Raw genomic sequence first — 20,543 nt, forward strand, 5'->3', positions numbered from 1 at the left:
TGTGGCGGGAACGTTAAGAGTGGTGAAGGCACTGGTGGCCTTAGTGATAGTTCTGGTTGGTCAACGTCACTGTAGGACTTAAATGCTGGTGATGGACGGCCATCCTTGTTTCCACTTCCCACTTGGGCCGCCACGACCACCACCATGCTAAGTACAATTGGCCATACAATCTGCAAATTACCCTTGATTTATATATATATATATATATATATATATATATATATATATATATATATATATATATATATATATATATATATATATATATATATATATATATATATATATATATATATATATATATATATATATATATATATATATATATATATATATTACACATTGAAGGTTCATATGAGCAGGAGATTCTCCGTTAAACATTTTTGGTTAAAAGTAATGGCAAGCTAAGCATTTTCTATTTTCCTTATCTTGCCCTGTGCCAGCTATTTGTCGGTCCGGAACGGTACAGCCTTTACGTATAGTGTGAATCAGCCTTAATTGGGTTTATTCCCACCACAAGCTCAAGGGTCAGTGTGACGAAGATGAACACCAGGGCCACGCGCAACGTTATCGTATGGCCGTTCCGTTATCTGGACAAGATTAATAAATACCTAAGTCATCTTCGATTTGCAGATGAGATTGTTCTTTTTAGCGAGAGTAATGGTGGACTCCCGGGAGCACATGATAGAAAAATAAACAGAATATCGACAAATATAGCCAAATATAAATTAGAGGACTAAAGATGTTGAACAAAAATGCTCATATTGAACAAATAGTCATCCAAGAGGACGCTCTAGAAACCGTAAACTAATATGTATAATTAGGACAAATGATCATTAGATCGGCAGTGAAAATACATATTGTAGTTCTCTGCTGGTGTGCTTAAAGTGAACAGTTTTCAATCAGTTCGTTCTTCCCGTTATGAAGTAAGGTTCAGAGACTGAGCAAGGCTCTGGAAGCAAATTTGAGAAGTGCCCAAATAGGGATGGAGAAATCGATGCTGCGAATCATTTTAATGAATAAGAAAAACTACAAATATGAAAGAGAAAAGACAAAAGGCAATGACAACATAGGCAATTAAAATCAATAAATAACAATGGTCAGTACTTAGTGAACATGTAGAAGAAAGGACAGCTGATGGACAATAAGGGTGACAGACCAGGAAATAACTGATATAAACAAACCCAAGAGGAGGCCGTTCAGTAGAGGGTGTTATAAATTGAAAAAAAAAAGAAGTGTACGAAATGTTTACATAGAAACTAAAGGCATAGGACATGAACTAATGGAAACGCTTGGGAGTGGCTTGTCCCATAATTATTTTGTTATTATTATTATTACTATTATTATTATTATTATTATTATTATTATTATTATTATTATTATTCCTATCGTTGTTTTTACTATTGCTATAACAACTAACCTTTGCTCTCCTTGGTGACATCCCTTTGACGTCTGGCTCTCTCCTTCTTGACCTCACTTTCCCTCGACCCTTACTGACATACCTGGGTCACTTTGCCCGTATATATAGCCATGCACCCCTGGCGAGAAAGATAAAGAGAGCTAAGGATTTTATTGGCCAAGATAAAATTGACAGGGGTAGAGGACAAAGGGAGAGGCAAGGAGGTTAATGGAGGAGTAGGCACGGGCAGGAACGACTCTGTATGGCGCAGTATTGTCCCGGGCAAACGCCGCCAGTTGATCATCAGAACAATAGATATGTATGAATATTCAGAGGTCTTGTTGCTATCATTTGTTCATTCAATTATCCTTCTCTAGCTTAATAATACTTCATGTAATAGCTTTGATCATCAGAACAATATATACGTATGAATATTCGGAGGTCTTGTTGCTATCATTTGTTCATTCATTTAAGAAATATTACCCTAGATATATGACTTGACAATTAAATACACAAGTTCATCTTGTTAATTCGAAAATTATGCAAATTGCAACTTTTATAGTACATATCTTTGCTGTGAATATTTTATCCATGTGAAGAAGGGATAAGAATGGGAAAGGAAAGGAGGAAGATAGGGGAGAGAGGCATAAAGGGGCAGGGAATATAAAAGAAAGTCTTGCGTTGTAAACACATTGTCCCCGAGGCGGTGTTTCATCCTCGTCCTCGTCCCTCTCCTCCGGCAGTGTGTGTCTTGGAACACATCACCTCCTCGGCCTTGTGTTTGTATCACGGAGACATCCTCCCTCTGTGAATGATAACAAAATAAGTATAAGCTTGATTCTCTTCTTCCTCTTATTTCCTCTGGCGTGACACTTTATTGCGAGTAGTAAAAATATGTACAATAGTATGTATGTACACTATTACAATGCGTTATTTAGTTTTTGTTTGACATAATATTATTTCCTCAAACTTTCTATATGTGTGCATGTGTGTGTGCGTTTCGTTTGTGCTCTCGCGCGCGCGCGCGTGTGTGTGTGTGTGTGTGTGTGTGTGTGTGTGTGTGTGTGTGTGTGTTCTTTCCTGATTTTTGCCTAATTGTATTTTTACTTGATTGAGCAGGCTCTTATTGTCCCAATTTTTAAACCATTTTGTCATACAATTCTTTAAATCTGTGAATGCTGTTGACACACAACTTCATCTGGTAATGCATTCCACTGATCAAAAGCTCTATTTGGAAAACTGAATTTTCTAATATCCTTATCACCTCTTTTCTTTAATATTTTACTACTGTATCCTCTTGAAGTGTGTGTGTGTGTCTGTGTGTCTGTGTGTGTGTGTGTGTGTGTGTGTGTGTAATTCGCCTATGGCGAGCTGGGCTCGCAATTGGGTCCTTCACTGAGCTGGACCCGCCATCTGGTGGCCCTGCTGGAGCCTCTGCCAGAGCCAAGCCTGCAGCCAGCTGGGGTCCAGCGAGGCTTAATTGACATTTTTCTGTACCAAACTAGCAAAACATCAGAGTTGTAATGGTCACTATCATGTTTACACCAACAAATCTGCGTACTGTACATTATTCATGTCGTTGTAATGAACACTGGTGGCAAAATAAGAGCATTCATCGATATATCCTACAACACTCCATTATTGTTATTATTATTCATCTTTCTATTTCATATTTAAATTGCTTGACTGCCTCATGTTTATATTATTATTATTATTATTATTATTATTATTATTATTATTATTATTATTATTATTATTATTATTATTATTATTATTATTATTATTATTATTATTATTATTATTATTATTATTATCATTAATATTATTGTTGGTATTATTATCGCCGTTGTTGTTGCTATAATTATAATAGTCATCATTATTATATTTATTTTTGTTATTTTTAAGAGAAGGTGCAGCAATACAAAAGCAATAGGAATTGTAACACAGAGTGACAGTAATAACAGCATAGCAGCAACAACCACTTCTATGTGGAGATGTTGGCTGACTGCCAATGTAGGAAGTGAAAGTAGAGGGTCAGGTCAGGTGAGGTGACCCCTTCACCTGTCTCTTCTTTCTTATCATCCCATCATGATCTGTTCTTCGCCCTGGCCTCCTCCTCTTTCTTTTATTTTATTTTATTAGTCTCGTGCCCTGCTCCCCTACTGCTTTCTCTTCGTACTGCTTAATATCCACCTTTAGGGGAAGTTTGAGAAGGGAAGAAAGATCACTATCACAGGAGCACTCAGCGGGTCCTTCGTCATGAATAACAAAAGTTTTGCCTACCACTGATTTTTCTTTGAGTTCAGTGCATTTTTTTCTAGTCGAAGGATGGATAGTGAATTATTTAGGTGTTTTTGTATAACAGTCGAAGCATCTGATGAAGCTTCATTTTTTTTTTTTTTTTGGGGGGTGGGGCTACTTTTATGGGTGAGTTCCGCCGTAAGTGTTAATGAGAAGTTGGCAACACTGATTTGTGCCGCGTGGGTGAACTTGCTTGATGACTCAAGTAGTGAACTCTCAACTATACACACACACACACACACACACACACACACCTGTACATGCACTTATACATACGTGTAACACACACACACACACACACACACACACACACACACACACACACACACATGTGAACATCGTAAACACACACACACACACACACACACACACACACACGTGTATAATACACATATATACGTACATACACATGAACAAACTTCCATGCATCATGGCCCCTCCAGTTGTAGCCACAGGCGCTCCTACTCGGTTAGTTTACACACACACAGCAGCTTATATATTATAAGGAGTATGCACCCAAGAGCGCCACCCGTCATGTATGATGAGCGGATAAGTTAAGATAATGTAGAAATGCGTTTGTAGGCAAATATGTAGAAAAGTGGTAATGAACAAGAAAAATTATTGAGAAACACGGCTAGTCGCGGCATGCCCTGCTATTGTCATTATTTGACCAGCCGATCTGCCTTGAGGCGTTCGATTTTCGCAGTTAGAATCCATATCAGATTCAAATCCTGATCAATGAAGTAGATCTGATCAGTGTTCTAAAAAGAAGAGGCCATTCATTAAGCCTCGTTCATGTTTTCTATCGGCGCATGGCTGGCCGATGACCAAGGCCAAAACTTGGTAGGGGGTGCATGATTGAACCTCATACTACAATTGGAATAATCTGTATGATTACTGGTGTTATTGCAACTTTATTTAATTACCACACAAACTTTCAAACGAGGGAAAACAAGAACCAAGACCAAGTAACGTAAACAATAACAGCGGCGCACCTCGAGTCCTCGACCCGTCTCCCAACGCCACGAGGCCTTAATTTGGAGTTAAATTTTTCGAAAAAACAACACACACACACACACACACACACAGATTTCACTCTGATTCTGTTCGACAATGCGCACGACACCAGTGTTGGTGCATAACTCGTGTTAACACTTAAGTATGGGAAAAATTGTATAATTTACGCGAAATTTACCCAAACTCACCAGGAACACAAAACTCGCGTAAATTGAGAGATACCTAGATAGATATATAAATACCAACTTATGTAATTGGGTAGCCCGGTATTTATTGGAATTACACCTTTGTTATTTAGTTCCTTTTACTCCATTCTTTTACATTCTGCTTTCTTTCCTCAGGTGACAGGGTTGTTGGCATTAACGGGCGCAGCGTAGAGAACTTGCCCTACAGCGTTGCAGTTGACCTCCTCCGCCAGATTCCTGAGAAGGTTACCCTCCTTGTTTCACAACCTGTCATCTCAGCTGCCACTGATTCTACCACTGCAACCCCTTCGTCCACGCCTCAGCCTCATCCATCGTCTCACTCAATAGAGTCTGAAGTGACAACAGTGAACTTAGAAACTAGCTCCTCTCAATCCCAATCTACTCCAATAACATATCAAGCAACCAGACAAACCATAAGTCCACAGCTTGATCCAACAATTTCAAAATTTGACCTTTCACGGACAGACCCTGTTTCAGTATTAAATTTGACCTCATGCCAGGAGTCAACCACACGAAGTAACTTTTTTTCACAAGTGGATTCTGCCCTTGGGACGTACACTGCGTCACAGACAGACTTATCTTCAAGAGCCGGCCTGACGCGGTCTGACTCTACATACAGAGCTGAGGTGTTGCTAACGGACTCTACTCCTGTCAGTGACTCCACTCCTACAGAGTCTACCACTCCCAGGGCAGGTTCTCCGAGAGATTCAAAAGACAGCCCTCCCATCATCAAGTCTTCCAAAGGTACTGTACATTGTCGTTACTCAATATCATCCATATCAGCTCTCCTTAGAACATCTTTCCATTATTTGCTGCACCTTCGACCATAACAGGCAGGCACACACACACACACACAAGATGGCGGACGGACACAGCTGAACTCCTGACGTGTCTTCATACTATCATCAAGCTGCGAGGGAACTAAACCCTAGACGTGGAAATTAAGGTTAAGTAATTGAAGCAATTCAGGAAGAAGGTCATGAGCTGGTAGGGGAGATCGAAGAAGTATTCAGGCTTGGAAAGTATGAAGAAGGAGCCCAACGACCAGTAAAAGTTAGATTTAGGTCTCAAGTTGCTGCAGAAGAAGCGGTGGGAAAATCATGGAAGTTAGCAAGAACAGAGACTTACAAAAAAGTCTGGGTAAGAAAGGACAGAAGTGTGGAGGAAAAGAACACGATAAGAGACTTGAAGAATCAAGCTAATGAAAAGAATGAAGCAAGGTCAGAAGAGGAGAAAAAGAAGTTTTTCTGGAGAGTGATAGACATGGACCTAAGGAAGTGGTACAGAAGGGAAGAGGAGACAGCTTGAAGGTGGCATACACTAATGTGAATGGGTTAATATCGTCAGTGTCAGAAATGGGAGATTACCTGAGTAAGCTTTTGTGATCAGATTATGTATCATCTATTTCGGGGGATTTATATCATGGCACAAATTTGGCCCGTCGCTGCTACACGGTAAAGCCACAAATTTGGCGCGTCGCTGCTACCGGGTTAAGTTCTTATTTATGTTTTCTGAAATGCTTGTTCAGTTCATCCTTTAGTTCTTTTGTTCTTTCATAAGTTCTAGTCTTCTAAGGACTCCCACTACGTCTGCCAAGGGAATGTCTTTGTCTGCTGGCTAGTTGGTTTGTCTCCCTTATGGTTCAATTTTGCCCATACTCCTGACAAGTGTTATGTAGCTGGATTTGCTTTGCCTGCTTGGAGTTGGTTATGTGGTATACCACACTGGAGACAACTAGCTAATCCAGCATGTGATATTCAAATGCAAGAGACAAATATTAGTCTTTATTCTAGGATAGTATTATTGTGGACAGTTTCGATTTTTTTTAGTGTTGCCATTCCTCATAGGGTCTGAGTTCGGTCCAACTTTGCATGTGTCCCTCTTCAAATTTATAGGTGATCCATTTCCTCTAAAAAAATGTATGAAAGAGGAGGAAGAAAACGATGATTATAATTGAAAAAAGGAAAAGAAGAATAACAACCTACTCAGTAAAAGAAATTTGCTTATTACCCCCCTCAAAATCAACAACGGCCATTCAATCAAAATGCTTTGTAAAACAAGCCCTCACCACCCCCAACCTTCACTCTCCCGCTAAAGTGCCCCACCAAGAAGCACATCTCATCACAGGAAACTTTCACACACTTATGTGGGGAGAACAATTAGAAATGGCTAATCACAATAAAAACACAATGAACAACTGTGCTTGCTAGAGTTGAGCTTAGATAGTGACAGGGTATACAAGAACTTTCTGGAATACAAATACATTACAGGGGCATAACAATATAATGCTCCTACAGCCATTGCATTAAGATTGAAATATATTAATAGTGAATTCATAGTAATGGTATTGAATGCATTTTAATGGTAATAGTTAAAGTGGGTAAAAAAGTAAAAATTAGTTGCTGCCTATATTCCTATTTCCATACATTTGAAGATTCCTCTTTTGACAGTAAACACTACTGTTGAAACTATTAAAATCAGCCACAGCAGTACCAGTAGTAGTAGTAGTAGTTGTGGTTTAAATAATATTAATATTGTTAGTAGTAATTATTATTGTTATGATTTTATTATTTTACAGGCCAGCAAGCACAAGTTAGGGCAATAGGTGGTGTGACTTTTACACAAGAGGTCACGTCTGGGCCCATTACTGTCATCACCCTCAACACCACCTCTAATACCGCACACCCTTCTGATACACTTTCTTCTACTGCTTCCCTTGCCACCACAGCCCCTATCCTCGACCACAGCCTTACACCAGCCCCCTCCTCAGCTCCTACTTCCCCTCCCTGTTGCATCTCAGCTGGGTCTCCCTCCACTTCAAGAACCTTGGGCCTCATGACTGAAACAGCTTCACACCTAAGTTTAGACAACGTGACTTCTCCATCGCCACCACTAAAGCACGTATCCACTACCCCAACCACCACCACTAGTCTTCAAATGACAGAAGCATCAGTTTCCACTGTTATGTCTTCTACTCAGCCACTAGAGGTGAGTTGTAGCATGAGTTTTAACTTTTATGGTAAACATTTGCTGTAAATATGATCGATCAAGAACAGGTATTTAAAAGCATTCCATGAAATTTGCTGTTTATTTACTTAGTGAAAATATTGGTTGTGGGAGATGATAGTCAATTATTTGTTTAGATTCTTATTATAATTATAAGAGTTTTTGTTTTGTTTTTCTTGTGATTAGTCAATTTTAATTGTTATTGTATTTTTATCTCCCCGCATTTCAACAGGAGAAATGTGAGTATATGTAAAATATAAGTGTTTGAAGGTTTCTTGTGATGAGAATCTGATGTGCTTTATGGTGTGGCATTTTATGGGAGAGTGGAGGTTGGTGGTGGTGAGGGCTTGTTACAAAGCATTTTGTTGGAGTGGCTATTTTTGAGGGGAGGTAAAAGGCAAATTACTTTTTCTGAGTAGGTTGTTATTCTTCTTTTTCTTCTTTCCATCATCATCGTTTTCTTACTCTTCTTTTCTGGTGGTTGCAGTAGTGTGATGGATTAGCTTTGGAAGTGATGATCAGAAACAGGTACTGTGGCTATATATGCAATAACAAAATTTAGAAATGATGACCATTGCATTTTCTAATGCGTGTATTTATGGTGCCCGATATATGTCATTGTCATTTGCTATGTTTGTTTTTCCCTTTTGTTGTTGCACCTGTATTGTTGAGCCTCTTATTATTTCCTGGCTCCTCTATGAAAGTAGCTTTTTTTTTTACCTCCTAGATACTCGTATTTGGCTTTTTTTTTCCTGGCCTCATTTTGAAGTCTTTTTTTTTGGTGGTGGTGGTGTTGCTTTGGATATTTGGGCAATGTTGTGTTTGTATTTCCTGGCTTCTTCCTGATTATTTTTTTGTTACTTCATGATATTTGAGCAGTTTCTTGTGTATATTTCCTGGCTTCTTTGTACAGTATAGGTACAATTTTTTTTTTTTATTATTTTTTTTACAGTACGTTTTACAAATGACTGTTGAATTAATATGTTAAAAGACTTTGAGAAGGAGAGAAAAAGAGATAAAATATATGAATAGATATAGATTCAGATATATACACAGTCTACACAGACTATGAATCATTTAAATGGTCTCCTTAAGCAAAATTAAAACAATTTCAAATGGGCACCAACATGTTGCATTTCTGCCTTGGGAAATATTAAAATGTAGAAAGTGGCGATCAAGTTTCTTTAAATTGATTATGTTGCATTGAAACACTGCAGGTGGGAGGGAGCTTGCATTCACCACCTCTCAAGCCTAATCTGACTTCCTTTTTTGGTTGCTCTCTCACTCCTTTAATTGCAGGAATGGGGTCTGTCCTCAAACCTAAGTGAAATCATATGAAATTTAACTCCATCAAAATTTTGCTTTTCAACTTCATTGAATATCAAGTTGAAGGAAGTGTTGGTCGAGCTTGTTTTTAAATGAATTAATCGTACTGGACCACTGAAGGTGGGAATTTATTCCATTCTCACAGTACAAGTTTGGTGAAGAAAAATTTGTTGGTCTGAATTTATTTGTTTACACCCAATTTTTTTGCCATTATTTCTCACTAAGAACATGTCATTGATCAAAAGCAATTTGTATTTGTCCACATTCACAAAACTATTGAATATTTTGAAACGTTCAATCAGTTTTCCTTGGAGATGATATTTCTCAAGAGAGAACAGCTTAAAGGATGATCGCTTTTTGTCGTAAGGCTTGTTGTGTAAGGAAGTGACCATCTTTTGCCCTATGCTGAACACCTAATTTAGCAATGTCCATTGTGTGGTGGGAAGACCAAAACTGTACTGCATATTCCAAATGGGGTCTGACTAAACTATTGTACAGTGGAGGTATTACATATTTTTTTCCTGAATGAGAAATTTCTATTAACGAAGCCCAGCATTCTGTTCGCTTTGTTTGCTGCGTAGATGCATTGCGGTTAAAATCTGAGGTTTGACACAATTTTGACATCCAGACCCTTGGCACACTGAACGCTTTTGAGTTTCTCGCCATGCATTTCGTAATCGAACCTTTTATTTTTTTACCAATTTGAAGGAACATAGCACAGCAATTGAGAATTTGTGCAGTGGAAATAAGTTATACAAGAGGTGCATGTTGTGTTTCAGGATGGGGTGGAGAAAGTAATGAAAGCATGTATCAGAGGCTTGGTATGGGTGCGACAGTGAAAGGAGTGGGTAGAGTGGTGGAGTGGGTGAAGTGTGGTGCTCTGAGATAGGTTGGACATGTGACGAGAATGGGGGAGAATGAATTTCTGAAGAGAGTGTATGAGGGAAGGACTGAGGGAGGGTGTCATGGGAAGACCACCTGTGAAGTGAATCAATAGGATGAGCGAGTATTGGAACGAGAGAGTTGGAAGTAGCAGGATTGAGTGTGCTGAGAGGGCATGCCAGAACAAGGAGAGATAGAGACACTTCTGCCACAGCCATCTCCAGGAGGGAAGTTCCAGTGAGGGAGCAGGGCATCAGAGATATAGACTGATAGAATTTGAAGAATCTGGTTTTTGTCAGGAAATTTACTAATGAGAGAGAGAGAGAGAGAGAGAGAGAGAGAGAGAGAGAGAGAGAGAGAGAGAGAGAGAGAGAGAGAGAGAGAGAGAGAGAGAGACCCAATATCCTGATACTGGACTGTTCAAACATTTTTCATGGGTAATCATGCTGCTCATCTTACCTGCCTTTTTAATTTTTTTGCTAATCTCTTATATTTTTTTGATCTTGTGGTCCCTGCCTTTATTTCTTTGTTTTGGGTTATCTTTCAATGCATGTGCTGTAGATGGGACAAAAAGGTGTTGATTATACCATCAGTTTTGAAGTTGAGACGGTTATAATGTTAAAAAAGCTGAGTGTAGTAGGAGAAGCAGGGACAGTTATAAAATGTGTTATGTGATGTGTGGTTTGACATTGAAAGCCTGAGCACAAGTGTATTTCCTGTGAGTGAATGAAGAATGCTAATATTCACGAGGTGGCAGGCAATTTTAGAATATGCTTCTCTGTGTCACGTTGCCCTTAACTCTCTCTTCACAGCACTAGGAAAGAGCGAAGCAACTCCTCAGCCTGCCCCTCGCCACAGCCTGGTGTGGAGCAGATCTTTGCCTGAGGACACTTCCCCTACTGCTGTGCCTGGCCGGATTTGCTCCACACACCCAGTCCACAGCATTAATAACAACACCTGTTCTTCAGGGGACTCCCTCAGTTCTTATCATACCTGTGCCTCACTCCACCGCCCCACACGCCCCACCATCCAGGACTGTGTTGCTGCCCCTCGGTGGTCCAGGGCACTAGGAGGCCCTGTCTCCTCTTCCATGGAAACTGGTGACCACGCCTCCTGGTCATCCTGTACTTCATCACTGGCACCATGTCATGGGTCTGTTGAGAGTCTACCAAGCCGCAATTCCATGGTTGGCACTCCTCAACCACCTCGACTACCCAAGGACACCATGCTGGACCGTGTACTGAGATGCCTTGGTGCAGGCCAAGTAGCATGGACAAGTGATCATCTTCCTCAGAAAACACTGCAGAACCTGGAAGGGCACTGCTTAGAGATGCAGCTTAGCACTGATGCTTTGCAGCCAGATCTTTTCCAAAGGAGCTTTTCCCTTGAAGAAGAGACTTTCCCAGTGGATAAATCAGGAGCTGTTTCCTCGGCTTCTGTCATCACCCCCACCTCCCCTCCTACCCTTCTCCCAACCTCTCCTACTGCTCTGTCCCCTAATCATCTTTCCAATATACTTTCATCTTCTCTTCCTGCCCCTTCCTCAGTTTTGCCTTCTGCCCCACCTTGTACTCTTTCCTCTGATCAACTCACAACCCTCTCCTCTTCCTCACCTTCAGTTCTTCCTTCCAACTCAACCCCAACACCTTTCCATGTCTCATTTTCCACTCCCAGCTGTAAGCCCCAAGGCACAGATCAGGTGAAACAGGAAAACCCCACTGAGATGATAATCACTCCTCCAAAAGAGTTCCAAGAGGAGGGCAAGTCTTCAGGTACATCAAGCCCCCCAGACACCTTAATTCCAGGTTCTTTCCGTCTCATTACAGAGCAGGAGTACCACCGGAACATAAGGGGCAGCAAGAGCTTAGCACAGGAGGTCAAAAGTGGTGGCAGTGGCAATATCATCCCTGAGTGTTCTCTCACTAACTTGGAGCACCCTGCCCGTTCTGCCTACCTAAGGTTGCTGCTTTCTCAGCCACCTCCTGAGCCACCACCACCGGTGCCTGTATCTGTAAAAAAGTCAGTCATCTCAGGCACAGAGGAAGCAGTCACACGAAGTAACACCCCAACCAGCCATTACTATCACAACCCAGTATCACTTGAACAGCACTCTAGTGGACAGCCAGTGGTCAGCAGTACTGCTGGCCATATCGTTTTCTCCACAACAATGTCCACAGTCCCTTCAGTCACCACCACCACCACCACCACCACCAGAGAGTCTGTCAGAAGTTCCACATTAAATAAAGAGGACACCAAATCCAGCAGTGGTGAAGCCCATGAAAAAGAGACACCTGGCAGTCTGCTTTCTCGCCGGCGACACACAGGCGGGGGCTGTCTTACCTCATTGCATCTCAACACTTTATGCAGTGAAGGGACACACAGAGAGGTCAGCATAGAGGTACTCGGTGAAGATGTGGGCAGTGAGGATGTAGTCAGTGGGGATGTGAGCAGCAACAGTGCCAGCTCTTCACCACCCCCTGTAAATTTCACCACACATCCCCTTACTCCTGATCTACAATTCTCAGACTCTTTCACCTCAGGTCCTCTCTCCTCATACCCCATGGCTCCAGACCCCATTATTACAGCCACTTTTGCCTCCGACACTCTCCTTTCTGATTCTCAAGCTGTGGATCCCATGCCCCAGGATTCCCATATAACCACAGGAGATTCTCACATTCTGAGCTCCACTCATGAGGATCTTGTTCCTTCTCTGGCCCCATTTGCCAACACAAGGACTGCAAGGCCCCACACTCCAGACTCAGGAAGTCCTAAGAGGTTGAGCTTCGTAAGCAGCATCACAGAGTTTGATAAAACAACGAGGATGAAAAAACATTCTGAGACCCAGTTAAGCACTATTGTCCCATGGTATGATGATCCCCGAATTCTTTCAAAACGGAGTGATGCCCGTCCTCCATTGCATAAAATGTACCCAGACTCTGACAGTGATGACTCCTCCAATAGCAGCAACAGTAGCTCACCTAGAGAAAAGAACAGAGTTTCTTTGAGTTCTGGGAAAAGTGAAGAGTCACTAGACCTATTCATCAACAACCCAGAACCTCTTGTGTTGCATCGTGTGAACTTAGGAAGGGATGGGAGTGTAAACCCAGATGGTGATAAAGACAGCTTGATATCCTGCCAAGCAGATGTTGGGGATGGTTGGGGTGTGGATGCTGGGCCAACTATCCCACAGAGTTTGCTGAATATTGGTGATGAGGAATTTGAACAACTGGTGGGAAAGATAGTAACAGAGCAACCAACTTCAGGAAGTAACTTGTTTTCATCAGTGTCACATGGTGTTGATGCTGATGACATGGTAAAGGTCACAAGAAGTACATCCCCTACCAGAAAGGCATCATTCACTTCAAAGGGAAGCTCTGGTACCAACAAAATTTTGCCATCAGCCATCAAGACTCACTCAGTGACCACCACCATTATCAATAAGAATAATACCATGAGTTCACATAAAGAACACTTTATTACTGAATCTACAACAAAGTCACCATCTCCTCCAGGGCTGTCCACCACCACCATCTCAATCATTACAACCACTACTTCAGATACAAAACACTCTGTTAGTGCTCCCAAATATACCCCTATTTCTAAAGATACCTCCTCTGCTTTCACAAAGAACACCTTTATAAGATCATTCTCAGGAAGCAGCATGGAAGACCCTGGAACTTCTGAGGTTCATCGTCACCCAAACAATTTCAATGAGGCCCCAGCCCCCAGTGGGAAAGTTCCCACTGGTACCACATCTGCATTATTCCAGCCCACGACCAGGATTGTCTCCATTGTCAGCAAGTCTTCATCTGATTTGAGTACAGATTCTCCCACCACCCTAGAACAGGCCCATGCTGGCATTGTGGCTTACCCTCAAAGCAGTTCTTACTCATCAGAAGAAAACCCTGCTATCCCAAAATGGTCTCCTATTTTACCTGAAAAGAACCCGCTCTACATAGGAAATGTGTCTGGCAGCCGTAGATGGTCTCCTGTGTCCCCCCCAAAGAGTAAGAGTCAATCTTCCCCAGAAAAATCTCTTGTTAATCCTATATGGTCCCCTATTCATCTGCCAAAGACTTGTTTTTCACCAGAAAAAACTGTTGACAACCCCAAATGTGCTTTCAGTTCCACAGAGAAAGCTTCAAATGCCAACAGCTTGGGTCCAAATTCCCCAGAGAAGCCTAGTACCATTGAAGATTGCCCAGTTTTGAAAAATTTTGATTACTATAACAATGGCCAAACTTTCAACAAACAGGCTTCTGCATCTCCAGTAAAAGACCCAGCTACTTCAGAAATCCCATCTGTGGCTACAGGTTCTACTGTGTCCTCAGAAAAAGTTCCCATAGCCCCTAGAGGGTATCAGATTTTACCAGAAAATACATCTAGAATCCCGCCATGGGTCCCTGTTTCCCCCAAAAAAGTTTCATATGACACTCAGAGTGGTTCCCCAGCTAAGATTAGCACTAGTGGTGCCAGAGGTTACAGAAGTGCTGCCCTCAAGGAGTCCTCTATCAGCAATGTAATTCATCCTGACATAGCCAAGCACATGCCTATCATAACAAAGGTCTTTCCACCTATCACCACCATTGCCAGGAACTACACCAGCACCCCAGTGACCACCACTACCACCACCATCACTTTTCCCACAACCAGTACCAAGAAATGTACCAGTACTCCAATCATCACCGCCACCATAGCCAAAACTATCACTTCTGATAAAATGTTCAGTGACTCTGCCAAAATAATTCCAGCCACCCCAAAGTTCTATACTGCCACAACAGCATATATCCCTGCTGTAAGCACTTTCTGTGAGGACTCCACAACAGAGGATGATGACCAAGCTACTAATACTACTTCCACAATCACCACCACTGCTCTTATTGGTGAAGAAAAAGTTTGCACCACCAGTAAGAATGATTTTCCTACCATTACTGCAAGCACCTTCACTCTTAAGGATAACCTTGTCACCACCAACACTACTAACACTGCCCCCAATGCAGATGCCACTGTAAAAGATTTCCTTCCCAGAAATGTGTCTAAGTATGTACATGGCATTACTAGCATGTCCATAAACATCACTCCCTCCAACAAACATGACACCCCATCCATGGTCACCACCACCACCAGCAAGGATGATGACCCTGCCACTTCATTGCACACCACCCCCAGCAGCGCCTTGTATTGTGCCTCTACCAAGTATATTCCTGCTGCGAGAAGTGTTCCTGTTCCTGCCAGGTACACCGTTAGATCTGCTCTGCACCTTCCCAGGGCCTCCAGCCAGCCAGACTTAAGCACTTCATCATCAGGTAAGATTATTGTAATTAATATTTTTTGTTATTATTATTATTATTATGTTATCTTCATTAGTGGTATAGTAGTAATATTGATGGCAGTTAATTCATTATTATTATTACTGTTGCTCTTTATTATTTATTATTATTTAGTTATTATTATTATTATTATTATTATTATTATTATTGTTTTGTTTTTTATTATTGTTGTTATTATAATTTTTATCATTATTATTATTATTATTATTATTATTATTATTATTATTGGATGGCATGTGAGGGAAGTGAATGGTAAGCAAAAGTCATTAGTACATTTTAGAGAAGGTAGAATTTGTTTCCTAACCTTATATGAGCAAGCAGAAATGCATGTACTGGATTAGGCAAAGATCAAAGAGATGAAAAAAGAGAAGCATTAGATAGGTAATGAGCTGGGGGGAATGAAAAGCTGTTTGTGTCAATGAAAAATTAAATTTATAGCTGGGAAAGTACAAAGAGAGGCAATAGTTTTTTTTTATGAATCAAGTAGTGGTGATAGAATAAAATAAGGCTTTTGGAAACAATGAAGAGAATGAAATTGTTCTGATGGAGGGGTGTTTTTTAATAAGTGGGACGTTGAGGGCCGAACTGAGTACTGTGGAACCTCGGCTCATGAACTTGATTTGTTCCTGAAATGTTCGTAAGCTAAAGCTATTTTCCCCATAGGAATCAATGTAAAATGGATTAATCCGTTCCTGGATCCCAGATGATTGTTTATTCAAACTTGTACAATCGTACTTTGTGCACAAGTTCAAAACACAAAACCAATGGAAATCAACAAATCTGACACAACATTAGATAAATAAAATACTAAACATAAAATATAGACGAAAACTTAATTAAATTTTACCGCACCTGTACGGATCAGAGTCAACAGCGCAATGGGTGGTGTCACACTGGCTGTTTTCCTTCAAATGAGGTTCCATCCATACGGATGGAAAACGGTTGTGGATACGAGCAACCGCACGGCTGTATGTAAACAAACAGATGCTTGCAGTGGCTGAGGAGTGAGGAGCAGTGGCAGATGGGCTACAAAAAGACTAGCAGAGCTGCTTTGTTTACTATTTAATTGACATGGACTGCAGTTAAAAAAAAAATATATATATACCTATATATATATATATATATATATATATATATATATATATATATATATATATATATATATATATATATATATATATATATATATATATATATATATATATATATATATATATATATATATATATATATATATATATATATATATATATATATATATATATATATATATATATATATATATATATATATATATATATATATATATATATATATATATATATATATATATATATATATATATATATATATATATATATATATATATATATATATATAGGGCCTGGTGGTCGGCCCAAGCCCGTTGTGGCGCAGGCAATTTTATTTTATAGTGGCGCCATTTATCCTTGACTCATGCTGCCCCTCGGAACTCGTTCTTGATTCACTTGGACGGTTTCTTCTAGAGTCCGGGTTGATGGGTAGTCTTCAGGACAGCATGTGGGTAGTCTTTAGGCCATTCGGCGGTGACTGAAAAATCCCAGGTGGTAGCGAGGGGATTCGAACCCGCATCGTCCAACACGCGGTGAATGCAGGGACCGCACGATAACCACTCAGCCACCGCCTACCATGTGTATATATATATATATATATATATATATATATATATATATATATATATATATATATATATATATATATATATATATATATATATATATATATATAATCTGAGTGTTTTGTATTTGGCATTATTTCATGCTGAAGCGTGCATAATTGTTTATTGTTTCATGCTTTTAAGCGGTCGGGATGTCTGATTATGACCTTACATTTACATGTAAATACAATTTGTACTGGAGTCAAATGCACATATAATTCGTAGTGACATGATATTTTTGCCCAACCGGAAAGTTGAAAAAAAAGGCGAACCCTAAATCGACGACGCCGTTTTTATGTTTATAGTACATGTATCAGCTGAGCAACTGCTTGTAGTTATGGCCCAGTTTTCATTACCGTTTGATATTTTAATTGAGTGATTTTGTTTTATTTTATAATGCAGCCACTAGTATTCTTTTTTTCACTCAAAAGTCATTGTTACTCTGTATTTTGGGTTACAAAATAACCCATTGATGATTTGTAACGACTGACATCCAGCCCTGATGTTCCTGTAATTGTATTTTATATACTGGATGATACCCATCCCTTAAGAAGGGGACAGGGCCTTTGCACAAAGGCGGCCGTGTAAGGGGCCAAAAGAAATGGGGTCCATCCTGGGGACATTCCTGGCACCCTCCCCCAGATGGGGACTCCGGGACGGGTTACAAAAAACTCGTGATAATTTTGATAGATGAAGAAATTGTGTCACGTACATGCAATTTGGTGTAGAAAGTAAGAGAATTTTTCCCTAGAGAAAATGTTGAACTACTCACTAGTGGGAATAAGACAATAGAGAAACAAAGTGTGGACACAGGAGGATCTTTGATAGGCTTGCAGCACTATTGCCTCCAGTATATACCTCACCGGAAGTGGCTTTCGCCTGTTTCGGCACTTTTTTTATTTATTTTTTTTTTTTTACGTGTACGCCTATTGCACCGGTAGGCTCTCTTGAGGGGCCTGGGTGGTAGTCTGCCCCAGCCCGTCATGGCGCAGGCAGTGTTTATAGTGGCGCCATCTTCTCCTGCCTACACCCTATAACACATAAAAATCCAGCATTCGCGCATGGTCTACTTATATTGACGGGAGGCACCTATGTGGAGATTTTCGTCAACAGAATATAGTTTCTGTAATTAGCAATCATTAGTGACATTTTTCTTTGAACATCATGATATTTATTTTTTTCCTTTTAACCCGTCTGCTGCGATAGGAACGACTTTGGCTCTCACTGGTAGCCTGATAACATACAGTCCCATGTCTTTCTCCGCCTCTGTGGTGGATAGTGGAGTGTTTCCCATGTGGTACTGGTATGCTGGATATCCCCTCCCAGGGTGCAGGACTTTACATTTTTCTTCATTGAATTGTAGCAGACACTTTTTGATCCATTCCTGTAGCTTGGCGAGGTCTTCTGGTAGGAAATTCGCAGTCAAGAGGTTAAATGAATTGCTTTAACAAAATCTCGAATGTTGACGGGCCTCATGTTGGTGGCGTCAGCAGAGAGTGTGGCAGGAGGCGCTCCCCGCGTGTACCGGGTGTCAGTCGGAGTGTGGGACGTGTAGGGTCCTGGCAGGGGCGGGGAGTGTTGGAGATGAGCACAGGCACCAGCAGGCTCATTCCGACCCTCTCACCTGCCTTCACCCTCTCCCGCCTCTGCTAATAAGACTTCTACGATCAGGTATTATACCCTTTTCGGTTTTAGGGGAAAATTAAGTCACAGGAGCAGCGTTGCCAAGGGATTTTTTTCCTTCCTATTTTACTATCAGGGAAGACAAATTAGAAAGTAAAAAGAAATTGCATTACAACCTGTGATTTATTTTTCTACGTCTATAAAGGAACAGCAGCTTGCTTGATGTAATAGTAATATCTCTCTCTCTCTCTCTCTCTCTCTCTCTCTCTCTCTCTCTCTCTCTCTCTCTCTCTCTCTCTCTCTCTCTCTCTCTCTTTGACATTAAATTTTGTTTTCTGAGAGAGAGAGAGAGAGAGAGAGAGAGAGAGAGAGAGAGAGAGAGAGAGAGAGAGAGAGTCGTAAAGTACCTCTGCGGCACGTGAAGAATGTGGGTGTATCGCTCTCAGTATTTGATATGTAACTGTAGTAACAGTTGCGTATACAGCTAGCAGTATGCGTATCTATATACTCACTCATCTGTACTTCCTCCATCCAATCCTCAACTCTTACTTCCATTTTACATCCCCTCGAATGGTCCTGTACGTGTGCCAGGCAATTGGTTCTTACCCGCAGTAGGTTCAAGGGAGACGAGCACCTAGGCCACGCGCAGCTATAGCTTATGCCCACACCTTTACTTTTCTTTTAGGCTATAATACGTCCATCAATATTTGTTCTCACTGTACCACTTCATGCTCCTTCGAGTCTTTCCTTCTGTTCGGTGCTTTATTATTACACAAAGTTAATTTACTACCCTCACCACTTACAACTTACTCTACTTCAACTACAACTACCATTACCATAAAAAAATAATGTTTTTCATTACTATTACTAATGTAACTATTCCAATCAACATGTAAACGGCAATGGCAATGTAATAGCGATATTTCCCACTTTATTTTTATTAAGCTTTTTCTCATTAAGAATTACACATAAATTTTATCATATCCAGTAGTTTTTATTGTGATAAGTTCAGGTATGTTTGTATATTATGATTGATATTTTTCTCACGATATATATATATATATATATATATATATATATATATATATATATATATATATATATATATATATATATATATATATATATATATATATATATATATATATATTAAAGCTTTAAAGCCGTCTTTAGCTGACTGTGAATTATGAGTAAATAGTTTTATTTTATTTTTGGTATAATATATATATATATATATATATATATATATATATATATATATATATATATATATATATATATATATATATATATATATATATATATATATATATATATATAGTGGAACATCAGTTCTCGAACTTATTTCGTCCTTAAAGACAGTTCGAAAACCGATTTGTTCGAAAACTGAAACCTTTAGCCCATAAAAATTACACAATGTGAAATGGATTAATTTCTCCTTACTACGCAGAGGTTAATCAATTTCACAAATGATAGCACTGTTTACACACACACACACACACCACTCCGTAGCTCAGAGGTCAAAAGCTCTGCGCTGGCAGTTTTCGCGGTCTGGCAGGCGGGTTCGAGCCCCGCTCAGGCTGGGATTTTTCCGACGACAAGGAGTGGTTACTGTGCTCCCTAGAGTAAAGGGGATGGGTGTGTGGTGTGTGAAGGTCCCGGTGCAGCGCCCTTATAGTAGGGCGCTACACCAGCAGTACCCAGAGATCGACTATAATAGGCGCACCTAACATCACCAAATGTGGGGTACAAACTTG

At 40.2% G+C, this 20,543-nt stretch overlaps 1 protein-coding gene across 8 annotated transcripts in view; it reads left to right on the forward strand.

Annotated features, from left to right (window-relative positions):
- The window catches only part of LOC126982467 (mucin-17-like), a 170,313-nt gene that overhangs the window by 74,821 nt on the left and 74,949 nt on the right, over window positions 1–20,543 (forward strand). For 2 of the 8 annotated variants that reach the window (XM_050834508.1, XM_050834507.1), the window contains exons 19-21: window positions 5,059–5,667; window positions 7,502–7,918; window positions 10,950–15,443. In XM_050834508.1, the coding sequence (XP_050690465.1) occupies window positions 5,059–5,667; window positions 7,502–7,918; window positions 10,950–15,443 (5,520 nt within the window). Of the gene's footprint in view, window positions 1–5,058; window positions 5,668–7,501; window positions 7,919–10,949; window positions 15,444–18,653; window positions 18,835–20,543 lie in introns of those variants that run through there. The other 6 variants (XM_050834513.1, XM_050834511.1, XM_050834509.1 and 3 more) reach the window with 5 other exon arrangements.

The sequence above is a fragment of the Eriocheir sinensis genome, chromosome 51 (assembly GCF_024679095.1).
Source record: "Eriocheir sinensis breed Jianghai 21 chromosome 51, ASM2467909v1, whole genome shotgun sequence".
In the NCBI taxonomy this organism is placed as follows: domain Eukaryota; kingdom Metazoa; phylum Arthropoda; class Malacostraca; order Decapoda; family Varunidae; genus Eriocheir; species Eriocheir sinensis.